General features: G+C 58.3%; 2 protein-coding genes across 3 annotated transcripts in view; one reads left to right on the top strand and one right to left on the bottom strand.

The window, feature by feature from the left end:
* EFNA2 (ephrin A2) overlaps positions 1-12,344 on the top strand; it is a 38,872-nt gene extending 26,528 nt beyond the window's left edge. Inside the window, exons 2-4 of the mRNA XM_038164131.1 lie at positions 7,741-8,030; positions 10,963-11,028; positions 12,185-12,344. Of these exons, the coding sequence (XP_038020059.1) occupies positions 7,741-8,030; positions 10,963-11,028; positions 12,185-12,306 (478 nt within the window). The 3' untranslated portion in view covers positions 12,307-12,344. The remainder of the gene's footprint in view (positions 1-7,740; positions 8,031-10,962; positions 11,029-12,184) is intronic.
* Positions 12,345-12,390: 46 nt separating this feature from the next.
* LOC119712637 (collagen alpha-4(IV) chain-like) lies at positions 12,391-14,870 on the bottom strand. Of its 2 annotated transcripts, XM_038164129.1 has the most exons (3): positions 13,491-14,870; positions 13,351-13,366; positions 12,391-13,292 (listed from the first exon to the last, which is right to left on the bottom strand). In XM_038164129.1, the coding sequence occupies exons 1-3, from the start codon at positions 14,128-14,130 to the stop codon at positions 12,410-12,412; spliced, it is 1,539 nt and encodes a 512-aa protein (XP_038020057.1). In that variant the 5' UTR covers positions 14,131-14,870; the 3' UTR covers positions 12,391-12,409. The 2 variants fall into 2 exon arrangements, with proteins under 2 accessions (XP_038020057.1, XP_038020058.1); XM_038164130.1 differs by lacking the exon at positions 13,351-13,366 and having other exon boundaries at positions 12,932-13,292; positions 13,516-14,870.
* Positions 14,871-17,449: the final 2,579 nt, after the last annotated feature.

Raw genomic sequence — 17,449 nt, 5'->3', positions numbered from 1 at the left:
ATGCTGCGATGGAGACCCCAGAACCCTCTCTAGGGTCTCCAACCCGATGGCTTGGGACAGGGCTGCCCTTCTCCTGCTGTTGACGGTGCTCCCTGAGGTTTGGGAGCATCCGACAGCCTTGGGATGACCAAAAAGTGGTGGTGAGCCCCAAGCTGGTGGTGAAGCAGCAGCCTGGAGCTGAAGGGATGAACTGTCCCGGCTTCCCTCCAGCATCCACTGCCACCAGCAAAGGGAAAAACTCCTCCTGCCAGGTTAAGTGGAAAAATGACCAATATCCTGCGGCCCGCCAGGTTCAAGCGCATTAATTCCAGGGAGTCGGTTAATGGCAGTATTGATTAGTCTCAGCGCTGGGCTAACGAGCATCCATGCTAATGAGGGGTGAGTGGTGGGAATTGCAGCAGCTGGTTTCAGGGAGCTTTGGTTGTGGGGTGAGGGTAGAGCTCCCCGAAAAGAGGCTCCACCTGCCCGGGGAGGGGGTTCATCCCCCTGGATGGGCTGTGGCATGTGGAAAATGGAATATTTGTGTGCCAAAACCATGATTTCCGGCTGGCACCTGTGTTTTTTCTGGACAAGAGGGTGATGTCATGCATCTGAGGGAGAAACCTGTCCGATCCATGCTTGGCATCATGGCAGGGTCCATCCACCCAGTGTGTCTGTGTCCTGCTGGGTCACATGGAACTCCCAGCTCCCAGTGCATCCATGGGGTCCTGGCTCTGGTTGGGTTTATCCCAGGCACTGAGAGCTCTGGGGTCCCACTCAGGGAGGTGTTGTGTGGGGAGGAATCTCCCGATCCCAATCCCGTGCACGGCGCTGTGGGGCTGAGGGCGAAGCCGCCCCGGCTCTTCCTTGGAAAGTTGCTCAGTTTTTGAGCTCTTTGCTTTTTTCTCTCTTTTTTCACTGCAAACCCTTGAAAGGCCCCGTTCCTCCCCCCGCTGTCTCCAGCAGCCCCCCCTGGCCCTGTCTCACTGCAGTCACCCTATGGGGATGGGGATGGGGGGTGACATCCCAAGTCTGGCTTTGCATTCCCTTTGTGCAGCTTGGCAAAAAGTGGGACGGGGAGGGAGAATGAACTCGGAGTTTGGAGAACCAAGAGCAGGTTTTGCTTTGGGGTGCCCAGGAGTATCCTTGGAGTGGCCCTGCAGTGGGCTGTCCAGCCCTGGAATGGGGTACAGCGTGCACTGGGGTGCAGGAGATGTAATGGGGTGCCGGCCCCACAACGGGATACCTGTCCAATATTGAGGTACCAGCCCCACAGCGGGGTACCAGGGGTGCCAGCCCCACAGTGTGGTCCCAGCCACAGCCCAGTACCAGCTGTTGGTGAGGATCAGTTCCCTTTTTCCATGAGTGTCCCTGCAGCCAGAGGAGCCTGAGCTGCTTCCGCGGCGTTTTCGGCCCCGCTCTGGTGGGAATCCTCTCCCAGGTACCACGTGCCCAGGCCCCGCCAGGCTGGCGCTTGCATTTAAACAAATTTTATTTTCTTCTGTGTGCTAAAGCCTCCGCACAGCCTGCGGGATCGGGCTCGGCTCCGCTTCCGGATCCGCAATCAGGCTGAAATAACAGCTCCGGGGGTCCCCATTTATCTCCGCGCCTCTCTCCTCGTGCATCCCATCTCATCCCGCTCTGTCACCCCATCCTGTAATATCTCAGCATCTCCCTAAAGCAAAAGATGACAATAAAGTGTAAATGGGGAGTGTTGGCTCTGGAGCATAATGATGGCAATTTAGATGCCAGCCGTCATTTCCCCGCCGTTGCCCCAGGTAACAGGAGCCGCTGAATCCTGTGGGAACGCGGCCGAGGCGGGACGAGGTTACCTCGGAGGCTGATGGCTGTCCTGGGATTTTCTGTCATTTACCTTAAAAGGAGGGAAAGGGAACTATCCGTCAATGGAGGTGTGAGCTCCGGCAGCGCCACGGGCTGGGGGTGCTGCTCCCCTGCTCCAGCTGGGGCAGTGCTGGTCCCTGACCAGCTCCGGGGATGCCAGGGCTGGGGAAGTGCCCCTAGGGTCTGCAGGGAATTTGTTTTCCTTACCCACAATGCCTGCCCCAGCCCTCATCCCCATCCCTGTGCCCATCTCCATCCCTATCACTGTCGCTGTCTCTATCCCATTCCATCCCCACCCCATCCCTGTCTCTATTGCCGTTCCCATGCCTGTCCCCATTCCCATCCCCAACCCTATCCCCATCCCTCTCCCTATACCAGTTTTTATCTCCATCACTGTCCCTGTCTATCCCCCCTGCCACTCCTGTCCCCATCCCTGTCCCCATCCCTTGTCTCTGTCCCCATTCCCATCCCTGACCCCATCTCTGTCCTCATTCCCATCCTCTGTCCCCATCCCTGTCCCCATCCCTGTCTCTGTCCCCATTCCCATCCTCTGTCCCCATCCCTGTCTCTGTCCCCATTCCCATCCCCGTCCCCATCCCTGTCCCCATCCCTTGTCTCTATCCCCATTCACGTCCCCGTCCCCACCCCTGTCCCACCCCTGTCCCCAGCCGGAGCAGCTCCGGGGCTGGCAGCCGCCATCGGCGGGAGCTGTCACCGTCCCTGCCGGTCCCGGTGCTTGAGCTCCTGAATATGGAGCCGGGCTCGGGGTTCGGAGCGGAGATAAATACCGGCATTAAAGCTGTCAGGGCCGGCGCCGCGGCGCTCCCACGGGGTCACCGACGGGGTCACCGCTGGTGGCACTGCTGGGACCGCACCCGCCACGGCTCCCAGTGACCGCCCCGGGGGTTTCATCCCATCCCGCTGCTCCCCGAAGAGGGAATTGTCTCCCAGAGCACCAGGAGGACCGAGAGCCCCAGCCCTGCCCGTGGCTTGGTTGGCACCGGCATTTCCCAGGGATGTGGTCGCAGCGGGACCAGCGTGTTCCCGGGATTCCCTGGCTGGAAAGCTCCGGGAAAGAGGAAAGGGAAAGGGGAAGGGAGAGAGAAAAGGGAGGGAAAACTGAAAAGAAAAGGGAAACTGAAAGAGAAAGGGAAGGGAAAGAACATAAACATGATGGGCATCCCTAAAGCCCCTCCACTGTCTGGGCCCTGGGGAGGCCCTGTGCCCCCTGCCCGTGCCCACCTCCCCGTGCCCCCAGCCCTGTGCCCCCTGCCCGTGCCCACCTCCCCGTGCCCCCCAGCCCCTGCCCGTGCCCGTCCCGCCCCCCCCGCCCCCACTCACCCCCTCTTTATTTTTTTAATCAGCGGCGTCGCTTTCTGGCGCCGAAGCATTTCCCAGCCCCGCACTCAGGAAACCTCATTAACACAGATCAAAAGGAGCTTTTAATGATTTATAAAGGTGCAGCAGTTTGGAGAAATTAAATAATTTAGGTGCTGTGTGTACGGCGGGGTCCCTCCGGACCACATTACTGGCGCTCCGTGAGCCACGACGCCGTCCCCGCTCTGTCCCACCGGGGCACCAGGGACAACGTCAGAGCCTCTGGGGACTGGGACTTGGCACTGCCACGCTCCTGGGGGTTGGGGTCGATGGGGACAGGGCGTCCCCTGAATGTCATCTCGTCCCTGCCAGCGCCAGGGCTTGGCCATGGTGGGATGCTGGGATCCTCCGGCACAGCCTGGAGGGAGTTTGGGAGGTGCCGGTGCGGGCAACGCTCGCTCTCCGCCGTGGAAAATCTTTGGAAGCAAGGTTAAAATCAACCTTGGCACTGGTGAGGTGGTGGGATGGGGCGGTGGGATGGGGTCTGGGGTGGCCAAAGCCACTGGACCAAAACTGGGAGGACACAGGTGTCCAGGTGCATCCAGCTCCGGCTCCATCCCTTCCCAGCTCCATCGGTGGCTTCTCCCTCTTGAGCAGGAAATAGGGATCAGCCTCGTGGCCCAAATTCCCCCTGGTGGCCCCGTCCCGCTCCTGCCCAGCGCTGCCATTGTCATCCCAAGGGATGGCGCCGGGCTGGGGCTCGGCAGCGATTCCGGCTGCCCAAGGAGAAGGAGAAACAGATGGAAAAGCACCTTAAACGCTCCCGGCGTGAAGTCCATTGCCGGCCACGGACGTGCCGGGAGCCAGCCGAGCAGCAGGATTAATGCAGAGAGGAGCTGCTGCATGGGGTCGGTGGGAACCTGCACCCCGGGGGCCCTTCCCTGCCACCCCCCCAGCTCCAGGAGCCACTTTGTCCCCATTCCTGAGTGGGGGGGGACGCCTTGCGGGGCTGGGGGAGCTGGGGGGGTTGACATTGGCTGAATTTCCATCAGGTTGTGTTTAATGGCCCCAAGGAGGGCAGGAGGGCTGGGGGGGGGGCTGGTTTGGGGGGGTGGGGGGGGGGAGCTGCTGTGTTTTATTTTGCTCTGTAATAGGCTTATTACTCCTGATCACGCTGTGACTATTTGAATGAAGGAGATTTCGGGAGATGAAAGCGGAAGGGAGATTTTAAATCTCTCAGTGCCTGGCCCCGCAAGGACGGGTGCCCTTGGAGCGGGGGGGACCCCATACCTGGCCCCCTGCCCCAGTCCCCCCCTCGCCCCTCTGCCCCTGTGAGCCCCGACAGGCCCCCAGTGGTTCCAAACCTCCTAATTTCCAGCCTCAATTTATTCATGGCCGGTTTATACCCATTTGTTTATGTGCCAACACCGTTCCTCAGCTTAAATAGCTCTTTTCCATCCATAATATCCCCCCCCTCCCCGTATTCCAGTGGGCGCAATCATATCTCTTTTCAAGCTGTTCAGGAAAGAAAAATCTGAATTATTTAACCCTTGGGACACTGGCTGGTCTCGCGGGGTGTAGAGAGACAAATCCGCTTTGTTCCTGTGCTGGGTCGCTGCCCGAATTTGGGGATTTTGGGAGGATGCTGCTGCAGCTCTGAGGGGGAAACTGAGGCACTGGCTGTGGTTTGGAGGACCAGGACCAGGGTTTGGATGTAGGATTTGCTCTCCGGGTTGGGTCTGCCCTGCAGGGGCCAGGGGTCTCCATCTGCAGGTGCCTCTCCTCTTGGAAGGGTTTTTCCCCTCTGCAGTGATATCCAAGAGGTAAAAACTTGAGAAGCCAGGGTGTTTCCAGCATGGAGATGCCACCCTGCCCGGCGTGGGGTGGGGACACAGGGCTTGGGAGCTGCCACAGGGGCTTCACCAGCCCTGAGATTTTAATTCCAGACAATTTCCCTCCGATGGATTCTTGCTCCTGTCGTGAAGGGGCAGGGGTGTCAGGTGCTGGGAAGTCGTTGATTCAACCCAAACCTGATGGAGCCAGGCTCGGTGGGTGACAGATCCTGTGCTGGGGCCCCATGGTGCCAGAGGGTGGGAGCGTGGAGCTCGGGGAGTGGGGTGTCCATGGAGCGTGGAGCCAGGCCGGAGGATTGTCCTGGGTGCTGGGATCATCCCCATCCCATGGATCAGACTGGGATGCACTGGGGGAGCCCAGGACCCCATGCAGAGTGGGGTGCACCATGTTGGGGGTCCCCACAGACCCCCTCACCCAAAGAAGGGTGACCTCCTCCCCGTGGCCCCCCCCGCACCCATCTGTGTCTGGGCCATTAATCAGCTTTAATCAGCTTTAATTCAGCAATTTGTCACTCCCTCAAAGTGAGTTTTTCCCCAAAAATGTAATAATTATTATTACTATTATTCCCCTGATACGTGGGCCCCCCCCCACCTTTGCTTGGGCTTTAGTAACGATCATTAAAATAAATAATTTTTTTTAAATAAAAGGCAGCGAGAAGAAGGTTTTTTTGTTGGTTTTTTCCTTTAAATATTTTTTATTGTTCTCCGCGCATTTGAAAATTGTTTCCCCGGTAAATTCCAGCCCTTTGTATTAATTTTACATTTTCCAATGTTACCTTGCCAGGGGCAGGGTTGGCACAACTGGCTCGGGAAAGGAGAGGGAAGGAGAGGGAGAAACCCTGCTCCTTAATTAGCGCGTTCCCTGTGTGATCAGAGAGCTTATGAGGCAGGTAATGAGCTGGAGGGGGCTGCAGGACCACCCCCCCTCCCCACACCGCTTCCCTTCTTCCCCCCCTTCCCTTTTGGGGGTCACTCTGCGCCGCCATCCCGCCGCAGGGAGGGGGCTGCACTTTTGGGGTGTTTCTGGATGAGCTGAAGCCGTCTCAGCAGCTGCCTCAGCCTCAGGGGGTGTTTAGGAGCCCCAAGATGCTGCTTTGGGAGGTTGAGGGGGCTGTGGTCACCGTCCCCGGCCCACCAGGGCTGTGCTGACCCCTCCAGCCGCTGGAGCTGTGGGGTGACCACTGTCCCTGGTGGTACCGAGGTTTTGGGGGTGCTACCTGATGGGGGGACCTTGAATTGATAGGAAAAACCTCACTCGGTGAGGAGGAGAAGCCAAGCTGCCAGCGGGGAACGGCGAATTTGGCCTTGAGCTCCGCAGGATGTGGATGCTGGGGGTCTGGAATTTGGGGAGGGGATCACAGGGGCCGCCCTGAGGAGCCTCGGGGGGTTTGCTGGCATGTGCCACGGAGTTCTCTAGTGCTGCTAATCCCTTAATCTCTGGGAGAGTCGGTGCCAAGAACACCAATGACACCGGGATTGCTGCGCTGGGGAATCGTCGTTTCTGTGTGGTTCCCTGCCAAACGGTGCCGGGTGGTCGGCATGAAACAAAGAGGATCGGGGTTAGTCTGCGGGTTAACGGGGCTGTTGGGGTTGGATCAGCCTTTGGATCACCGAGAGGTGAGGCCCTGGCACAGGGTGCCCAGAGCAGCTGCGGCTGCCCCATCCCTGGAAGCGTCCAAGGCCAGGTTGGACAGGGCTTGGAGCAGCCTGGGACAGTGGAAGGTGTCTGTGCCCGTGGAAGGGGGGACTGGATGGTCTTTAAGGTCCTTCCCACCCAAACCATCCTGGGATTCCATGGTCCTGTGTTTGCCTGCCCCTCCTTACCCACTCGGATCCGATAGTCCTGGGTCAGCTGGAGGCGCCCCTTCATGTCCTGGGAATGGCTCTCCTCGGCTCGTTCCTGCAAAACAAGGAGGATTTTCAGCCCCAAAAGGAGCAGCTTGGCAGAGTCCCAGCCCAGGACACTGAGCAGGGCACAGAAACAGAGCACCAGCAGGGACTGGATGAGCTTTAAGGTCCCTTCCAACCCAAACCTCTGTGTGATTCCATGCCGGGAGGGGTCTCCAGATGAGTCAGAACGAGTTTGTGACCCACTGGCCTGTGCTGGTGGCCGCTATCAGGGCGAACCCGAGATTTTGTTAGAAAGTTCTTTTTCCAACCCGGCTGTCCAAGAAGGAGTCAGAGGTCTTTGGCTGTTGTTCTCAAGGTTGTTTATTAATTGTTATCTAGAACATTTTCTGTCTGGCCTGCCGTGATCTGTTCAGCAGGTCAGCCCGAGGCACGCTGCCCTCCCACGGGGCTGGTGTTGTCTTTTATCCTATAAGCTGCATATTTGATATTTACAGTGATGTTCCAATACCTGTCACCTGTGTTAGACAGTGACTTTCTACTCTAGACCAGTCTGAAAGTGCCAGCATCACCCAAACCATGGAGGCCAGGAAGAAGAAGAAAAAAGGACAGGGCACGCCCTGATTCCTCCACCTTGGAGCCTCAGCCCCCTGTACAAAGTCCCAAATCCCCATGTACAAAGTCTTAACATTTTTCCCCTCACCCTGTGATCATTACTACTGTGTTACCTAAACCTCTGTGACATTTAATTCTTCATATAAAGTTGGTAACCGGTTCCACGGGTCAAACTCAAAGCCACAGGGGTCTTCGGGTCTCCGACCGCCCCTGGCCAAGGGCTCGGATCATCCAGGAATGCCAGGGAGACCTCCTGGGTTCCGACACTGACCCGACACCTCCGCAGGTTCCACCGCGGGGACTACACGGTGGAGGTGAGCATCAACGACTACCTGGACATCTACTGCCCGCACTACGAGGAGCCGCTGCCGGAGCGGATGGAGAGGTACATCCTCTACATGGTCAACTACGAGGGCCACGCGTCCTGCGACCACCGGCAGCGCGGCTTCAAGCGCTGGGAGTGCAACCGCCCCGACTCCCCCAACGGGCCCCTCAAGTTCTCCGAGAAGTTCCAGCTCTTCACCCCCTTCTCGCTGGGCTTCGAGTTCCGACCCGGCCACGAGTACTACTACATCTGTGAGTGGGGGTGGGGTGGGTGGTCCTGGTGGTTGGGTTTGTGTTGGTGACCCAAAATGCTGCAGAATCCCCCCAAAAGTGCGGCGTGTCCAGCTCAGGGCGGGCATCCCACGGAAAGCTCAGCTGGGGCTGTCACTGTGGAATTTGCAGGAGGGGAGAGAATGATGCTTCTGGCTCCATGGGTGTCAGAAGGCTAATTAATTACTTTATTATATTATATTATTCTATACGTCTAAACTGAACCTGCCAAGCACTCAACCCTAAATGTCATGACTGTCCCCCGACAGTCCCAACACACACACACACACACACCTGGCCCTGGCAGGCCAAGGAAACAAAGCACCATGACTTTGGGTGAACAATCTCCACATTGCATTCTGCTTTGGCACAAACACAGGCACAGCAAGTGACAAGAATTGTGCTTTCTTTCTCTGAGGTTCAGAGAATGGGAATCCCAGAAATATTCTTGGGAAGAATTGTGCCTGGCTTTTCTCCGTGAAGAGAAATGTGGGACTGCAGTCCCAGCTCTGGGCATGAGAATGACCAGGACTGTCCAGAGGCACTGGTTTCATCCCGGTGGGAATGGCCCCGGCCCCAGGCAGCATTCCCATAAACTCCTGTGTATTCTTGTGCTCTCAAAAATATTCCCGTGGTCTCACATGGAATTCCTGTGCTCTCCCATCTATTCCCATGCTCTCCTATGTATTTCTGTGCTCTCGTGTAATTCCTGTGCTCTCCCATATAAACCTGAGCTCTCCCGTGTAATTCCCATGTTCTCACACGGAGTTCCTGTGCTCTCCCATGTAATTCCCATGTTCTCACATGGAGTTCCTGTGCTCTCCCATGTAATTCCCATGTTCTCACATGGAGTTCCTGTGCTCTCCCATGTAATTCCCATGTTCTCACATGGAGTTCCTGTGCTCTCCCATGTAATTCCCATGTTCTCACGTGGAGTTCCTGTGCTCTCCCATGTAATTCCCATGTTCTCACGTGGAGTTCCTGTGCTCTCCCATGTAATTCCCATGTTCTCACACGGAGTTCCTGTGCTCTCCCATGTAATTCCCATGTAATTCCCATGTTCTCACATGGAGTTCCTGTGCTCTCCCATGTTTCCCTGTGCTCTCCCGAATCTGGGCTCCCTTTCTCACCCAAACCTGAACTGCCTGGCCTGCTCTGGAGGAAGCTCCACTGCTGGCTGCAGGACGAGGGCTCCTGGCAGGGAATTTCCACTTCCAGAACATCCACAGGGACAGGACGGGGGGAGGAGCCCGCTGGAAAAACAACCCAGCAGTGCTGGCAGCAGGTGCTGGGATAAAACCCCAACCCAAAGGAGGCAGCGCGACCCCAACCCCGCCGCCCTCTCCGGAGCCATGGCCACGCTCCTCCGCCTTATCATCCCTCCTCTTTTTCCTAAAGCAGCTGTTTTCAGCCCACTTAATTTGTTCCTTTTATCTATATTAAATTACCATTTCCCCCCTCTCTCTCCTCCCCCCGTAAATGTCACCGGCGCAATAACTGCGGCCACAACTCTCTCTGTCTCTCTTCCCCCCCAACAACCAACCCCCCCCCCCCCCGGCTTTTATTTTATTTTATTTTTTTTATATTTTTTAATGTCGTTAGGGAGAGATTACACAGGAGTAAATGGGAAGCTGATCATTGCTAACCCGGTTAGAATTCCCGTCATGCGGAACATTAGAAATTATGCCTCTTTGAGGAACCGTATTTAGCAGACATGAAAGAAAAGAAATTACCTCCTCCTCGAGCCCACGGATTGGAATCCATTAACCCGCCGGCACCGGGACACGCTCGTGCCTCTGGAGCGGGTCAAGGACACGTGCTGGCCCTGGGGATGGAGCTGGGATGCAGCAGGATGGGATGGGATTCTGTGGTTTGGGATGCTGTGGGATGGGATTCTGTGGGGTGGGATTCTCTGGGATGGGATTCTGTGGGTTTGGGATGCTGTGGGATGGGATGATGTGGATTTGGATGCTGTGGGATGGGATTCTGTGGTTTGGGATGCTGTGGGATGGGATTCTGTGGGTTTGGGATGCTGTGGGATGGGATGCTGTGGATTTGGATGCTGTGGGATGGGATTCTGTGGGTTTGGATGCTGTGGGATGGGATTCTGCAGAATGGGATTCTGTGGTTTGGGATGCTGTGGGTTTGGATGCTGTGGGATGAAATTCTGCGGGATGGGATTCTGTGGGATAGGATTCTGTGGGGTGGGATTCTGTGGGATGGGATTCTGTGGTTGGGATGCTGTGGGATGGGATTTTGTGGGTTTGGATGCTGTGGGATGGGATTCTCTGGGATGGAATTTTGTGGGTTTGGTTGCTGTGGGATAGAATTCTGTGGGTTTGGATGCTATGGGATAGGATGCTGTGGGATGGAATTCTGTGGGTTTGGATGCTATGGGATAGGATGCTGTGGGATGGGATGGGATTCTGTGGGATGGGATGCTGTGGGATGCCTGTGGTGCCACTCAGTTCAGCACTTTCTCCATCCCCCCCATGGGGTGCAGCACCAAAAAGGAAAAGAAAATGGGAGGGTAAAAAAACCCCACCCCCGTGGAAGGTTGGCAGCAGCCCTGGAGGAGCTGGGATGGAGCTGGGATGGAGCAGTTGGGGTGCTCATGGTCCTGCTCAGCTCAGCACCTTTTCCTTCCCTCCATGGGGTGAAGTGCCAAAAGGGAAAATAAAAGGGAAGGGTAAAAAACCCCCAGCTTTAATTAAAAAAAGAGAGAAAATTAAATCTTTTATATATATATATTTATAAAATAATCCCATTTTCTCATCCCGAGAGGAATTATCACCCTGATAACTATGTGATTCCTCCCTTTCTCCCAATGTTTATTATTTTTATTCAGCACCTTGACCCTTGTTTTGCTGCTGTCCCCTCAATCCACCCCCTTTGTCCCCTTTTCCTCCCGCAGCCGCGTCCCCCCCGAACACGGTGGACAGGCCCTGCCTGAAGCTGAAGGTTTATGTTCGGCCAACAAGTAAGTGAGAGGTTTGGGGGGTCCCTGGGGGGGTCCCCAGGTCCTGCCCTGTGGGTTGGGGGTGAGTGGTGGCCTTTGGGTACCACCCCGATGGTGACAGGGGTGGGGACAGGGTCCCTCAGCTCTGTTGGAGCCATCTCAGCACTGTCCAGACAGAGACACGGGGACAAAACAAAATGAATAACAATAATCATCCCTGCTCAGTGGCTACTTTTCCAACTCGCATAAATCAGCCATTTAAAAAAAAAAAAAACAAATTAATAATTTTCTTCTCCTGTTAACGTGTAATTAGCAAATGGCAGCGGCTCTCCCCGGGGACAGCGGAATGTCACCGGGTAACCGATGGCTCTCGCCTCCCTTCCTTTGGTGGCTTTAAAATAAAACCCAACGTAACAGATCCATCTGTAAAAACTCATCGTGTTCCATTCAGGGTGAAGGGGGGGAAAAAAAATCTCTCCCGATATTATTTTTTAGTATTTTAATAATATTGGGATTTTGTTCTGTCTTGTGGAGGGGAAGAGAAGGGAAGGGGGAGAGAGGCTGGGCCTGAGGGGGCACCCCCTGACTGGGTCTGGCCCTGGAATGAGTCTGGAAACTTCATCCTGGCACGAGGGACCCTCTGGAATTGGGGATCAGGTGGGTGGAGCATTGGAGCATCCCCAGGCAGGACCAGACTCTGCTTTTCCTGCCTCCGGGTGCATTAAAATCCATAATGCAGCGGCAAACCGGAGCGAGCTGAGCTGGAGAGAGCGGCCACACGGGGTTCTGTGTGCCCCCCCTGTGCACAGGACCCCCCGGCTGTGGGCACGGGGTGACCCTGCCCCGAGCGGGTCCATCCCCAAGACAATGTCACCTGCCTGCGGCGCACGGGGACGGGGTACAGCGCTCCCTAATCCCAATGGAAGGACGGGAGCTGTGCCCCGTGCCCTCGGCATTCCCACCCTCACGGCCGCACTCGGATGTCCCCGTGTCACATCCCGGGGGTGGCAGCTGCGCTCTTGGGGGAAGCTGGAATTTGGAGAGGGGTCAGCGCCCAGCGCACCGCCGCGGGAATGCTGCCGGATCCCGGTGCCGGCGTGCCGAGCATCGCCTGCTCCAGCCGGGATCGCAGCCGTCCCACCGGCTCACCCTCCCTCTGTCCCTTCCTTTCCCGCAGACGATTCCCTCTACGAGTCCCCGGAGCCCATTTTCACCAGCAACAACTCCTGCTGCAGCCTCAGGGTGCCGCCGGCGGCGCTGGCGGTGGTGCCGCTCGTCTGGACGCTCCTGGTCTCGTAGCACCGACACCGACGCGCCGGGAGCGGCCCGGGGACGGATCCCGCCCGCCCCGAATCGCCCGGACGGTGCCCAGGGAGGCTCGGTGCCGCCGGCGAGGATCCCGTCACCGCCTGAAGTCCCCGCCGTGGCACGGCCGTCCCGCCGGGAGCGGTGCCGGGCTGTCCCGGGGAACGGGTCCCGAATTTCCATCCCCGCCCCGCAGCTCCGGCTGCCCCGGTGGGGCGTTGCTTTTTACATTTCTAGACCAAATACAGAGTCCTCGTCCGTTTGGGGTTTTTTTTTTCCTTTGTTTTTTTTTTTTTGTTTGTTTGTTTGTTTGTTTGCTTTGGTTTTGTTTGGTTTTTTTAAAAGGAAAAATATTTTTATTTTTATTCGTTGAGTTGTTCCCGTCGGGTCCCCCTGGTGCCAGACTGACCCGCACGGGCCGGGCTCGAGTCCCCGCTGAGCCCTCGTTGTCCCCGCCGTGGGCAGAGCCACCGGTGACACCGGGACCACCGGACACAGCCATGCTGCCCCCGGCTCCGTGGGCACGGACTCCTTCCCAGCCCGGCCACAGGACGTCACGGAGCCGGACCCGCCACCCCCGGCCACCCCCTGCCCCAGGCACGGGGGGCCTGGACGGACACAGCCCCCTCCGAGCCCCCGGGGGTTCTTCACCCCGTCCCCTCCGCTCGGGCACGGATGTCACCGCGTCCCCACGGGACCCCGGGGTGGCTCCGTGAGCAGCAAAGGAAGCTGGACGCAGCCGGGGACAGCTGGCCTGGGGACACTGAGGAGCACTGGGGACGTGCGGCCAGCTCAGCAGCACCGAGGATGGCGGCGCTGGGAGAGCAGCGATGGCAGCGAGGAGAGCGCCAGGGACACCTGGCCCGGGGAGCAGCAGGAACGGCCAGCACCGGGAGCACCGGGAGCACCGGGAGCACCGGCACGGAGAGCACGGGGCACGGCTGGCACTGAAGACGGCTGGCACGGGGAGCACCGGGAAGGGCTGGCTGGCATGGAGAGCACTGGGAATGGTCGGCTGGAACTGGGAGCACCGGGAAGGGCTGGCACTGCAAATGGCTGGCACTGGGAACACCGGGAAGGGCCGGCTGGCACTGGGAACACCGGGAAGGGCTGGCACTGGGAACACCGGGAAGGGCTGGCACTGCAAATGGCTGGCACGAGGAGCACTGGGAAGGGCCGGCTGGCACTGGGAGCACCGGGAAGGGCTGGCACTGCAAATGGCCGGCACTGGGAACACCGGGAAGGGCTGGCTGGCACTGGGAGCACCGGGAAGGGCTGGCACTGCAAATGGCCGGCACTGGGAACGCCGGGAATGGCCGGCTGGCACGGGGAGCACCGCCGGGCGCTGGGAGCCGGCAGGCCGGGCTCGCCCAGCCGAGGGCATCGCTCCGGTGCCGGGGTGGGAGGACTGTGTGCCATGGATTTTTCTCCTCTACCCTGCTCCGTGTCCCCCTCATGCCTTGGGGGTACAGGAGCCCCCATGGGGGGGGCTGGAGACCACGTGCAGGACCTTCCTGGTGCTCCCCCATTGTCCCGCGACATTCCAGGGCTGGGCTTGGGGATTTTTCCCTTTTCCTTTGCATTAATAAGTGAAACCCCCCCCCTCAAACCCCCAGTCTGAGGTTGGCCGTGACCCCAGGGGTGGCAGATCCCCAGGGAGGGGTCACCCCGCAGCCCCGGGGTCTGACCCCTCCTCGCCTTAAATCTGGGGCTGTCCCACCTTGGGGAGGTCCTGTGCCCATCCCGCAGAAGCCAGGGGTGGTCGGTGGTCCCGGGGGATGCCAGAGATGGGCTCAGACCTGGCTGGAGCCCCCCCATTCCGAGTGGATCCCAGCCCTTCCCGCAGTGGGGGCCGGGGGGGCTCTGTCCCTGTACATACAGCGCTATACTGTGAGCGGTTTTTTTTATGTATTGTTGAGAATGGATTTTATGGAAGGGTTTATCTTATTTTTATTTTATTTTTATTTTTTAGACTAGGAAGCTGGAATCTTGCAATAAGCTCATCCTGACCATTTAAAAAAAGGGAAAAAAAAAAAGAAAAAAAAAAGTACAAAAAAAAGAAAATTACAAAAAAAAAAAAAAACAAACCCCACATAATTAAAAAAAAAAAAAATCGCATTCCCTGCCGTCCCTGTCCCTGTCCCGTGTGTCCAGACCAGGTCGTGGTTCCCGAAGGTGACAAAAGCATTGTGTTTATGGGGGGGGATGCGGGGGGCACCCGCCGGGCTCTGACGCAGAGCCGGCAGCACCCGCCTGGCCTTCGGTCTGTGTTTTATATATATATAGATTATATATATAAATATCTATATTGTGTACAGCGACTGTGGGAGAGTGGAAGGACGGAGGTGGCAGCGGGGCCGGCGGCGGGGGAGGGCTGGGGGTCCCCTGGAGCAGCCCCCCCTGCCCTCGGCGCCGTCCCCCCGTGCTGGTCCCCTCGCGCCTCGCTCCGTCCTTCGACATTTCCGCTTTCGTCCTCGACGTCGTGCTGATGGTAACCGGATCTCTCGCCCCCCATTTGGATTCTGTATTTTTTTATAATAAAATGCAAATAAATGTCGTGTGAGGGCCTTGCTTTGAGGAATCACTTTTCCCTCTCCGTGCGGCTCCGTGTCCCCTCCCGGGGGGGTGGCCGGGGTTGTGTCCCCGGAGGGCTCCGGCTCCCGGTGTCCGTCCTTGCTCCCTTTCCCTTGGCACACCGGGGCTCTGCAGCCAGACCTCTCTGCTGGGTGGTGTGTTAATTACAGGAAGGACTTAATTACCCTGTTAATTAATAATAATGGATATTAAATTAATTAATGTGCAATTGTTGATAGTACTTAATTATAGGAGGCGAGGCTGCCTGGTGGGTGGGCGCTCGGGGCTGGCAGCTCCCGCAGCCCCGGCTCCTCACCTGCCGCTGCCTCAGTTTCCCCAGGAGTGAGACACCAACAGGTGACGTCCTGGCAGGCCACCAAAGCCAGGACAGGCTTCTCTGAGGTGGCATCACGAGCATGCTCTGCCTCTGCTCTTTCTTTTCTTAAATCCTAAACTTTTTTGGAGCAGCCCGTGCTCCTTCCTGGCGTTCTATGCCTATTCCAGCATAATTAGCAGCAATAGGAACAACCCGCTGGTAATTAATTGAGGCTCCCACAGCTGATCCGAGCTCTGAAGTTTTGCCACCAGAGGGTGAAAGACTAATTTTGCTTTTTAATAAGGGCCATCTGTGTGCCAGGAGCGGGAGCGATGCCACCCGCCACCGGGGACGTGGGTGCCACCTCCAGCTCCGCCGGCCCTGCCGCTGCTCCGTCACAGGGAACCACCAGCCAAAGAGCCTGGCAGGGATTGACCAAAAAATGAGTTTTTAGACCCGCTCAGGAGGTTTTCTGAGACCCGGCTCATGATTTTTTTAACGCTGGGAGTTGGAAATAGGGAGGTAAAAATAGCGAGCGGGCAGGCGCGAGGCCGAGACGGATCGTCGTTAGTAATTAATTAATGGAGTCGTGGGGCTTCAGGGCCTGAATGGGATCATTTAGAGCCCGTCTCTTCTGCAGAGGCATCGAGGTTTGATGTGAGGGGTGGTGGTGATGGAGAGCTGGGCTGGGCCTGGATGCTCCGTGTGCCGGATCCTGTCGGGCTGCGGGATCCCCATGGCAGCAATGTCAGAGCAGGAGCGGAGCTGGGTCCTTCCAGCAGATATCTGGGGCTGATTCCATGGGGTCAGCCTGGGAGATGCTGTCCTGCTCCCCACCTGCTCCAGAGCAAAGGCACCAGGACCCCCGGGGATCCCGAGCCCCCGTGGTGATCCCGGAGTGCACCGCTCCGAGGTCTCCGCTCCTGCTGCTCCTTTCAGCATTTCAGCATCCATCGGGTTTTTTTTTTTCATTTAATCCCCTGGAGGCAGTGGGTGCTCCGTGCTCCGCTGGCCCGTGGAATATCCCACCTGGGGCAACATTCCAGCTCTGGAGAGCACAGGGGGTGCAGCTCCCCCAGTGCCGGTGTTGCGGTCCGGATTTGCACCGTGAGGAGGTTCAGGATGGTCCCCAGCTCCCTCCCTCTCCTGGTCCTCACTCCAGGGACGTTCAGCCAGGCAAGGATGTCCAGGAAAGGATGTTCACCCATCCCTGCTGGCCTTTCCAGAGGCATTTTCCCGCTTTGTGCCACAGAGGTGCCTGTTCCAGCAGGGATGCCACTGCGGCTCAGGGCAACCATGGCCACTGTGTGCCACGGGAAGGTTCACCAGGAGGCCAAACCCTCCCCGGGGCTGCTCGAGGCAGAGCAGGGAGTTGGAAACAACCTGAGATGAGAATAAATTTCTCTTCGACATCCAGCTTCAGTTTGCTCCGTTGAAATGAATTCCCAGTGGCCCGGCTGTCCCCTTGCCACCCTGGGTCCCCCGTGGCGTGGTGCCTTTGCAGGGGCGGGTGGGTGCCACAGGGCTCAGGCTCCTGAATGGAAGTGGCACGGTGGCCACCGAGGCTGGCACAGCGGCCACCAGCCCCCTGTGCAGCAGGGCTGGGGGGCTCATCCCTGCGTCCCCCTGTCCCGTCCCACGCAGGGGACCGCGACACCCCGCAGCACCGTGTGCTCACCGCGGGCTCACCGGCGCCTCCCGGGCTCCGTCCCGTCCCTCCGGCAGCTCCGGCGGCGGCTCCAGCTGGCAGGGGACGCGGGATGTCCCTCCCGGCCCCGCGGCCGCTCCGGCTGTCACCGCCGCCCCCTCCCCGCCCTCCCGGCCGTCGCTCTCGTCCCATCCGTATCTCCCGATCGGTACAAGCGGTACGAGCGGGAGCGCTCCTGGACCGAGCTGCCAGCTGCGGAGCACCTGGAGAATCCCCGGGCAGGGGATGATTTATGGGAGCAGCGCGGAGAGGCGAGCGCTCCGCAGCGGCTCCCGGCCGCTCCCTCCGGGGCTCGGGATGCGGGGCCGTGCCCGGTCCCGGCTCCGGGGGGCTGCAGGGGGAGGGCAGGTGACAGACCCCCGGCCCTTTGCGGCCATCGATTTGCAGGAGCCGGCCCAGCCGGGTGTGTAATTGTGCTCGGCCGTGGCCGCTCCCTCCGCGGGGCAGCAAATGGAACTTTTCGGGCCGCTGGCCATTTGGTTTTGTTCAGCTGCTGTTTCCCCCACACCCCGGGGAGAGGAGGGGGCGCGGGAGAGGAG

Source organism: Motacilla alba, chromosome 28, assembly GCF_015832195.1.
Source record: "Motacilla alba alba isolate MOTALB_02 chromosome 28, Motacilla_alba_V1.0_pri, whole genome shotgun sequence".
Taxonomy (NCBI): Eukaryota; Metazoa; Chordata; class Aves; order Passeriformes; family Motacillidae; genus Motacilla; species Motacilla alba.
The sequence above is the reverse complement of the archived record's forward strand: the minus strand, read 5'-3'. Positions and strand labels throughout refer to the sequence as shown.